Source organism: Cannabis sativa, chromosome 1, assembly GCF_029168945.1.
Source record: "Cannabis sativa cultivar Pink pepper isolate KNU-18-1 chromosome 1, ASM2916894v1, whole genome shotgun sequence".
Lineage (NCBI taxonomy): Eukaryota > Viridiplantae > Streptophyta > Magnoliopsida > Rosales > Cannabaceae > Cannabis > Cannabis sativa.
In genome coordinates this window covers 54,976,842-54,987,805 of record NC_083601.1, presented here as the reverse complement: position 1 = coordinate 54,987,805, position 10,964 = coordinate 54,976,842, and the positions used below count along the sequence as shown (strand labels likewise).

General features: G+C 30.1%; 1 protein-coding gene across 1 annotated transcript; it reads right to left on the bottom strand.

Moving 5' to 3' along the window:
• Nucleotides 1-1,613: 1,613 nt before the first annotated feature.
• Nucleotides 1,614-10,879, bottom strand: LOC115711021 (uncharacterized). Its single transcript, XM_061108606.1, has 2 exons — nt 9,182-10,879; nt 1,614-8,669 (listed from the first exon to the last, which is right to left on the bottom strand). The coding sequence occupies exons 1-2, from the start codon at nt 9,470-9,472 to the stop codon at nt 8,220-8,222; spliced, it is 741 nt and encodes a 246-aa protein (XP_060964589.1). The 5' UTR covers nt 9,473-10,879; the 3' UTR covers nt 1,614-8,219.
• Nucleotides 10,880-10,964: the final 85 nt, after the last annotated feature.

The window sequence follows — 10,964 nt, the reverse complement described above, 5'->3', positions numbered from 1 at the left end:
ATTGTCAAGATAAGAAACTAAGAAGAAAGCCAAAAGAACTATGGTGTAATCCATTCACATGGAGTAACCTAAAGTTTCTATTACAAGGACATAAAAGGAAGTTTTAGTTAATAAGTCTATTCTATGGACTTAACAAACTTCATGTTCCTAGTATTATAGGTTTGAGTTTATCTAAACCTATGGCTTGTGGTATACCTGGTAATTACTTACTCTAATGCAAGCAACTTACTTTAGTAAGATGCTGAAGCATTTTCTTTCTAATGGCAATCTATAGAAGCTTCACAACTTCTTAGGTATAGATTTTATTTATCTAAGGAAAAGTCTTAACTATTCCAGAAAAGATAAAGCCATGAAAGAATTTCTTAAATCAACAGTGAGAGGTCTTAGATATGCTTTTGTATGCCTTAGACCAGACACATGCTGTTGAGTGGGAGTAATGAGTAGGTATCAGATTAATCCAGGAGAAGAACATTGGAAGACAATCAAGTAAATCTTAAGATTAAGAAGAGGAACTATATGTTAGTCTATAAGGGTGTGTTTAAAACTCTTAGACTACACCATATCAGATTTCGAAATTTGCCTTTGTGCTAGAAAATCTTTCTGATAAGATGGTGGTTACTCTGGGGGTGGAATAGTGATTTTGGAGAAGTGTAAAAACATATCTGAAGTCTTTAGGTCTACCAGGAAGGGACTGAATGTTAAAGTTGCAGGAAAGGTACTTATTCAGTCTAAGGAAAGTTCTATACATTTTTGGCATCATTTCAAATTGCCTTAACTACTAGTGTTAATTTCCTGATTGACAAAAAGTAGTTGCCAAAGGTATAGAATCCAGTATCCCAAAAGAGTAGACATATAGAGAGGAATTTCACATTATCAATGATTTTGTGATTAAGGAAGAGTAATAATGGAGGAAAGGTTGTGTTTAATTCAACCTTTCAGATCCTATTACGAGGAGTTTACTACTACTACACTTGATTTGTATATCAAGGTGTTGAGATTATTTGAAACGCACTTTTTGTTTTATATTAGTGCAAGTGGGAGTTTGTTGGGTTTTATGCCCTAAATAAAACTCATTTCAATATAATCAGATTTACTTATTAATATAGATCAGAAATAACATTTAATGTTGCATGGTTCACATGATTTATTTCATGATTATATGTACATAATGTATAAATTCATCTGAAACCCTTTTCACATACTTGATTCTGTTTGTTGTGCCGTCAACACATTGGAAAGTAAACATGACTATGTGAATAAAGATTCCTAGATTTATCAGACATAGGGTTTTACTGATATGATAATAATCTACAACAGAGTTTACTTGCATTTGGAGAAGTGCTATGTTCTTTCCAGAGCATTGTTAAAGTAAAGCTCAGGTTGGATGCATGGAGTATGCATCGGAAGGGACCGATATTGAACTTTGACTTAGATTTATTAAACTTACCATAATATCTATTCAAGTCAATATCGCCAAGTTGATCCTAGATCAAATGTTCTTAATCCTGTTATGATTAGGCTCAATCTTGAAAGGCTATTCGTGTTCTTTGATTTGTTAGTTAAGCCTACTTTTAGGTCAGGGTGATACGTACATTTTGGGAACACGGTAGTGCAATTGAGTGGGAGCGCTAGCATAAACATGGAATCTATAGCTTCTATCTGGCGAATAGTAAGCAAAGGATGATCTCCTTCGAGCTTGACCAAACGAACATAAATGGTGGAGTACTCATTTCACATAAGCTGAAATATCATTTATACGGGGTCAAGTGTTTTAAGGATAAAATACATAGTAGGGTGTTACGGTAATCTAATCCCTTTACAGTGTAGATCATTCATATAGAGGATCATTGATCAAATTAGGATTATAACAATGGATAACTAATGATGTGTCTATATGGTGGAACATATAGAGCATTCTATATAACTGAGAGTGCAATTCTAAGTTCTATGCATGGATTCAACGAAGAATTAATAAGTTAGTGAATTTTAGTAATAAATTCTTGATCTACTTATTGGAAGCTCGGTTATATAGACCCATGGTCCCCGCACTAGTTGAGATAATATTGCTTGTAAGACTCATATAATTGGTTTTGATTAATCAATTATAATTCTCAAATTAGACTATGTCTATTTATGAATTTTCACTAAGTAAGGGCGAAATTGTAAAGAAAGAGTTTATAGGGGCATATTTGTTAATTATGATACTTTGTATGGTTTAATTAATAAATATGATAAATGACAATATTATTTAATAATTATTTATAGTTATTAAATAGTTAGAATTGGCATTTAAATGGTTGAATTTGAAAATTGGCGTTTTTGAGAAAATGAGATGCAGAATTGAGAAAACTGCAAAATCCAAGTAAGGCCCATTACTGTACATGGTCGGCCACTTGGTTTAAATTTTTAAACTGATATTTTCATTATTTTAATGCCAAATAATTCAAACCTAAGCCTAGTGGAATGCTATAAATAGATAGTGAAGGCTTCAGAAAAATTACACTTAAATTTTCTACTTTTTCATTCAGAAAAAACTGAGCCTTCTCTCTCCCTATCTTTGGCCGAACCCACTCTCTCTCTCTTCCTCATTGAGATTTCGAAATACTTAGTGTATGAGTAGTGCCCACACACATCAAGTGATACCTCAACCATAGTGAGGAAGATCGTGAAGAAAGACTTTTAGCAAGAAGGAGGTTTCAGCATCAAAGATTCAGAGAAAGAGATTCAGGTTCAGATATTGATAATGCTCTGCTACAGAAAGGAATCAAGGGCTAGATATCTGAACGGAAGGAGTCATTATGTTCCGCTGCACCCAATGTAAGGTTTCCTAAACTTTATATGTGTTTATTTCATCGTTTTAGAAAGTTCATATTTAGGGTGTTAATAAACATACTTGTGAGTAGATCTAAGATCCTGGTAAAATAAATTCCAACAGTTTCTGCCCAGACTTTATGGCCGCGGCCATGGAAATCTCGCCACGGCGAGATGGAATTTTCTACTTCGATCTCTTTTAGTAAAATGGGCATAACTTTCTCATATGAACTCCAAATTAGCTAATTCGAGATGCGTTGGAAAGATAAAAAAGAGATCTAAAACTCTTATGTTTTGACTTTGTCCAAAATCTGATCAGAACATATTCGAATTCAAGCTTAAAGTTTCAGCTTTATTCTCTTTCAAAATTTTCTCTATTTTATAGATGACTGTTTTCCGAAATTTGTCCAATTTATACATCCCAAGTGTAGAAACCTGAAATCAAAGAAAACAAGCGTAATTATATTCCAAAAATTATAATAAAAAAGAAAAACAACTATAAAATGTGACCCGAAACTTAGGCTAAAAATAGCCTAACACAATCCAGCCTTGAAAGCAGTAAGAGACCTACCCATCGCAGCTCTACTAGAATGCCTACATTCATTGGTGCAAAGATGGTATTGGGAAAACAAGAATAGAGCCCAAAAAACTACAACAACACTGGCAAAAATACCTGAAAAAATATTAAAGAAACAAAAAGATATGAGTTTAAAGTACAAGGTAATTATATATACAGAAAAATAAAAATTGCTTACAAACATATTTACTCTGCTGTAAACTTAATAATGGTTTATTTGATTAATACAGGTTGAAAAAGCAAATCTTCTGGTATACCAAGTACACGACAACACTAGATCTCACATAGTAAACTTGGAGAACAAAACATGCAGCTGCCAACGATTTGAATATGATGAAATGCCTTGCTCTCATGCAATGGTTGTACTAAGCAAAAGGAACCTGTCTTGCTACAAATATTGCTCATACTACTACACAAAAGAAGCTTTTATGGCAACATATGAAGACAGTATACTCCCATTAGGTGAGGCAACATCATAGAGTATACCAGATTTAATAAAAAAATATTGTAGTCCTCCCACCTAAACATAAGAGAGCTGTTGGAAGACCAAAGAAACAACGATACAAAAATGGACTTGAAGCAAAAGCACAAGTAGTATGCGGTCAATGTCGCCAAAAAGGACACAACAAAAGATCATGTAAAAATGACCCAGTACTAAAACCACCAAGAAAAAGAAAAAGATCATAAGATCTTGATTACAGCATAAAGCTTTGCCTTTAAACTTTGAAGTAAAATAAATAAATGTTGATGTAAACATCAAACATGGTTACTAAATAGACAGTATACAAAAACAGTTTACAATGATAATTGTTAGTTGATAAAGCTTTTCAATGTATTAATACCAACTTTTAATAAAATGATTACCATTCGCTTAAATTCAAGTAAGTTTTTTTTTTGCCTCCTCTATATGAAATAATATGTTAAAAATAACAAGTTACCAAATATATGTATACATAAATGTCATTTGGTTTATAAGATCAAACAAATTAAACAAATATCACATAAAAAAAGCTAGAACACTAAAACTAACTTCTAATTCCAAAAGATTAACATATTGTCTCACAGAAGTACAAAAACTTAAAAAACTGCAAACATAATGTGCCAATAAACCAAAAGGTTACTTCAAAAGTAAAATAGGCAAGAGTCTCCTAAAAATATTACTGTTCCAAAAAAGTTACTTAAATAAACACAAACCTAAAATCAAAACAACATGACATAAAAATACACATAAAGTTCAAAAAAATGTAAACTAAGAATCCAACATGTTGTTCTATTACAGAATTCTATGGCATCCTTCCTGGCTTCTACGAAGTAGACTCGTACCCACCCAACTCCTTCTTCTTTGCATGAACAAACAGATCAACACAAACTTCTAACGAGTGAATGCAATGTCCAACTTCTTAGGAATCTTATCAATCAATCCATGCATAAAGAAATGAGCATACTTTATGACAAAAACACCACAATCACTACATCACAGAATAAACCCATAACAATTGTCAGATAACAAAAAATAAACAATAACATAGAATCATAATTATAAAATAAACAAAGATAGTTACCTATCCTCTTGTTGTGGTAAATTATCAACCACGACAATATCAAATGCATCAGTATCTTTTTTACATTGCCAGTGCCTACTACTCCTGTCAATATCTTTTCTCCCCTCATAGAAATTAACATGTGACAGCAAGATAGGAATTATTACAGCAAATGCACGAACAAAACTCTCTGAGTTGTTCTTGTACCTCCCAAACCTCATAGAATTCAACACTTTTAAGCATCTCATCTTAATGTCAAGAATACACAATATCCAATGAGCAAGAACAATCATGTTAACGGGCATTAGAACGAAATCAAGCTCAGCCCAAAGTTTACTGCATAACATATAAAACCCGGCTATGTATGCAGCTGCCTTAGAATCCTTCTTAACCGATTCAATATTTTCACCATTTGCAACAAACTCATTATATAAATCAAAAATTAGAGAAGCAAATCAGTAGTGTTACCAGAAATTTTCACAGACTGATCATACTTTAACTTCTTTCTCAAATAGTAGAAACAAACATCAATATGCTGCAATAAACATAGAACAATCCAAACTTATAAACAAATACACAGAAAAAGTAAACAATAAACAAAAAAAAATATAATAACACACTAACCGAGCATGACAAGTTCTTCCCAACAGTAAGCAAATCATAGATACACATCTTATCGTCGATTTGACAAACCACAAAATCCAATGGAACCTTAAGCTTCCTATGACATTCTTTAAACTTCTTCACTTTGTTTTTATCATTAAACCCAACCTTAAACCACTGATCAAAAGATTTAGCTTGCACATCATCGATCACATTGAAAAAACCAAAGCCAAAAGCACATGATCCAGGACGTCCACCTTTTGGTTTACCAATACTACCTCAACCAAATTCTGTGGTATACGGACTGTTGTATACAGAACTAGGTTTCCTCTCTCTATTTCCAACTGTAGGAGTTGTTTCCTCTAATTTTATAGATTTTCCCTAGCATTCAAAACAATTGCAAACAAATAAAATAATGTGAAAAGAAAAAAAAAATCAAACTAACAAATAAAATAAAAAAATTAAAAAAAAAAACCTTTTTCAAACTGTCTTCATAGGAAACCAAATGATCATTAACAACCTCCATGGTAGATACAGAAAAACTTTCTTGAGAACCATATTTCTTCTCACCACCAACATCAATCATAATATCATGCAAAAAAAAAATACAAATATATTTAAAACTACTAAACCAAAATCAACACTTAGAACATAAACAAGAATAACAAAAAGTAAACAAACATTGTCCAAACCATAGGTAGATAAAACATCAGCATTTGTTGCCTCTAATTTATTTAAAGACTTATCCTAGAAACAAAAAAAAAAAATTAAACATGACAAAATGAATCAAAATATAAAATAAACTAAATAAAAAAAGTATACAATAAACAAAAAAAAAGGACAAACCTTTTTAATGCTTCCCTCATAAGCATCAATCTTTTCATTTATAATCTCCAAAGCAGACACAGTAATACTATGATCAGTTCCTTGACTATCAAACAACTTTCCTTTACTAGCAACACCCTCGACATCATTTACACTTGCATCTACATCAACTGCTTTCCCTTCAACATTATCTTTATTACTCCCATCTGCAACATCTTTTGCTTCTTCAATATTCTTTCCCTCAACATTGTCTTTATTTGTCCCATCTGAACCAATAGTTTTAACAGCATCACCACCCCCCCAAACCCTGTAAATATACAAAACAAAATAAAGAACATTTGACATAGACCAAAAAGAACAAAGTAACCAATCATCTAAATAAAGAAAAACCTAATAATAAATAAACTTGCCTGGTCATCTCCACCATCATCTTCATCCTCCTTAGATTTTTTAACAACATCCTTAAAAAGGTCATGATCATCAACAACCTGTTCTTCATCATTCACTTTATCAGTATTCTTTTTTTCTTCAGTAAACCATTCAGGGTTACTAGAAATAAAACTCATAATATCAAATGAATGAGCATCATCATTAAAAACCTACAAAAAAAAAATAAATAAACCCATTAAACAATAGAAACATTAATAAAACAAACATAAAATATTCAAACAAAAACAATAAATAATAAACAATATACTAGTTTACAAAACAAAAATAACCTGGGTATATTGAATATTCTCATCAAGTCCAATAGTTTCCATTGCATCTTGATTTTTCACACCAATAACTTCAACATCATTTAAATCATCATTCTTGCAGAAAAAGAAAACAAAATCAAAACAACATATGAAAACAAAGAAACATGAAATAAACTAAAAATAAATAAACATAATAAAAAAACCAACCTTGTCATCACTCTCATTAGGACTATCATTTCCATCTTTAGAAATTTTTGCATTTTCAATAGCTTCCATCAATTTATTAAACTTCAATTCCATAATAATAAAAAAAAAAATCAAGCCTTCACTGATCTTTGAGTCAATATACGACTGAAGATTTAACTGCAACTCCTTGAATCTACACTCCAACACCTTATCCAATACTTGAATAGACTCATCAGTCTTCTTTTGCCTAGAAACAAAATCTTTCATCTTACGCATCACACCATCGACATCAAAACTACCAGTAAACTCCTTCTGTACACCTGAAGATCCACCTCTATCAACATTAAACTTTAACAATGGAACATCATCAAAGTCATCTTCTGACTGTTCTCGGCCAATAAACTCCATTCCAGTAAGGACCAATAAACCATTCCTTTTAATATCAGTAGGCACAATATGTTTTCCTTTCAGCTAGCAAAACAAAAAAAAATAATTAGTTTACAAGATATAATTAAAACAACAAAATAAACAATTTACAAAATATATAAAATACCTTATTTGAAGATAGAACTTTCCTCTCAACTTCACTTGAATTTGGATTTACAATACTCTTCCATCTACAAAACCTATATGGTTTACCAGAATCATAGGAACAAAACCGAGCCTTCAAGCACAAAGGAATGGTTTCATACAACCAAACCAAGAATGCAAAAGGTAAACCAGGAAGTTTATAAGAGCGATGAACCTTTTCCAAATATTTCCCTTTAACCTTAGCAAGAGGCTTAGAAACACCTTTTGCCTTCTTAACACCCCTTAGCCCAATTTTTAAATTGTTCAAAGTTAATTCAAACACTGGTATACCCCATGGGAAACTACCATACTCATCAACCCCAATTATGTTTAGGATCTTAACAGGAACTTTTTTTGAGTAAACGCTACTAATCAAACAATTAGTAACAAGGTACAAAACAACCATCTTCACAACATACTCATCTGACTTAAAATCACTATACATAACCTATGCTCAATAGCACTAACCGTCACTGACTGATCACAAAAATATCGATCAACAAAAGCATTTTCTCTGTGTGTATAGTTACTCAAATCAGAATCACCAACACACAGTAAACTAGACACAACAGCAAACTCAGCTAAACTGAATCTGAAATTCTCATCACCAAACTTAAACCGCATTTCTTTTTCATTTTTCTGATATACCTCCCTATGTAAGGCATTATGAACTAGTTGAGACTGAAAACCAACAGGATGACTATCTAAAAAATAACCAAAACAAGTATCATGAAAAAGCTTACGTTGATCTTTAGTCAACTTGGAATTGATATTTTTGACAACAATGTTATCTTGATTAGGGAATAACATCACTTTTCCCTGAATCTTTTCACCAGGCTTGAAATATAAATCCCATTCCTGTAAAAACAAAATGAATTACAAAGAAATTCACACATTAAACTAAAAAATAAACGTCAAGAAACAACTGCACAGTATGCAATAATCATTAAAATTTGTAAACCAAATTTTCCATTGTAAACAAGAAAAATACACATCAAATACTTAAAACACTATAATAAACCATAAACATACAAAAATAAACACAATAAACTAAAACATAACCTAAATAAACAAAATCGAAAAACATTAACAAATAAACTAAAAATAACACATAAACAGTACCCTAAAAACAAATAAACAAACCTATAATAAACAAAAGAGATGACAATATCATGAAAATAACAAAACATAAATAACATCCAAAAAGACACAATAAAAACCGATTACCATATAAACTAAAAAAAATTACAATCAAACATCAAAAACATTTCAAAACATATAACAATAAACTATAAATCTAAAAATAAATTAGATACCTAAAAATTGTAAAGCAAATAGAAACAAATAAAAAAATAAAAATCATAACATACCTTCAAATCATTACGAACTTCAACCTCCAAGTCTTCACTATCATAATCCTCAGGCAAATCTTCAGCAACTTGCTTCATCTTTTTCATATTTCGAACATCTTCCTTCTTCACTTTCTCAACAACTCTTTTCCTCTTGGTTTGCAATGCAGAGCTACGGCTACCATCAAATGATCCACCAGAATGATCAGAATCATCACGATCTCCATCATCAGAAACATTATCCATTTTTTTCTTATCAGGAGCTATCTTTATAGAATGAGAAGGAGAAATTGAAGAACGAGTTTTAACCATTTTTTAAGTTTACAGATGATAAGAACACCAAGACAATAAACGAAAATGATGCACTCAAACACTCTTACTAACACGAAAATAAACCACCCCAAGAAGATGAAACCCTAACCCGTATACTCTGCATAAAAGGAAAACAGAGCAAATAAAACTGAAAATGTATATTTATAAACAAACTTTACCTATTTATACAAACACCTAAAAAACCATAAAAATCGTAAAATAAAATATAAAAAATAAGAGAAAATAATGATTATAAACCTTTAAAAACTGACTGCAATTTGAATTACAACTGCAAAAAATTGGGCGCCTGAACAGTTGAAGCCTGCAGCAACAGAAGACGTGAAGGACGTGATATTATGGCGTCAGCACACATCACACACGTCAGTCAGCTTTTTCAATTTATTTTTTTTTAAAAAAATGAATTAAATTGAAAACGGTACCCAAAACGGTACACTTTGGTATAAAAATGAAAGCATCACATTTTTTATCTTTCTTAATTTTTTTTTACCAAAGTTCTTTTACAAAGTTGTCATCACTATTATTATGACTTTAAAAGATAATGGCTACCATATATACAATGCATATAATTAATTATTGTTGTTTTTATTAATTGTTATGTCCAATTAATTTATTATACAAATATTATATTATCTATTCTATATAAAATGTGGCTATATAACAGAATTCTTGGTTTATGAGAAATTAGTGGGTGACTTTTTTTTTAAATAAAAAAATAAGAAATTATTAGATGTTGCCACGTGGTCAGTAGTTATTTAAACCTAAATATAATTAATTAATAATAAATTTGTTCATATTGTTTATTTTTTTATTAAAAATTATTTTCAAATCTTGATATTTAGAATTAGTTAAATTTTAAATATTATTTTAAATTAAATTTAAATGTTTTGATAGTTTAACGAACATTTTCATTAATTTCGAAGATAAATTTAGGACGAATAATATTTTTTTTAATTATTACAAAGTAGTAATTTTTGTTTTTATTAATTTAAATCACTATGCTTTCAAATTTCAATGATTATCACTACATTGAATATTATTAATTTTAAAATTATGATATTAAAAAAATTAAAAACTAAAATAAAATTAACATACGTGACTTGATATGTAACATCTATCTAGTATATATATACGTGGATGTAATTCTAAAAACTCCTAATACATAAAAACTAACAATTAATAATTTGACTATAAGTGAGATAAGATGACGATGACAACTTTGAATATAATATTAATCACAAATGAGATACGGTAATGACATTATATTTGAAATGATATGATGTATTTTTTATATATTTATCAATTACTTTTTTTTTAATTTCTATTTTATGTGAAAATTAGTAATCATATATTTTTTAATTTTTTTTAAAAAAAGTTAGGAAAGAAAATAGCAAATTTTAAAATTTAATATCAAACTTTAAAATTTGATATTATTTTCTAACTTAAATATCACTAAACAAAATAAAACCGCATG

What these genes read in the sequence shown, in the direction of transcription:
- LOC115711021 (XM_061108606.1), bottom strand. Translation starts at nt 9,472, where the DNA reads ATGGTTAAAACTCGTTCTTCAATTTCTCCTTCTCATTCTATAAAGATA. An exon ending in AAGTTCGTAATGATTTGAAG is followed by an intron (nt 8,670 to 9,181) that starts GTATGTTATGAT and finishes TTGTTTTTACAG; the next exon opens with GAATGGGATTTATATTTCAA.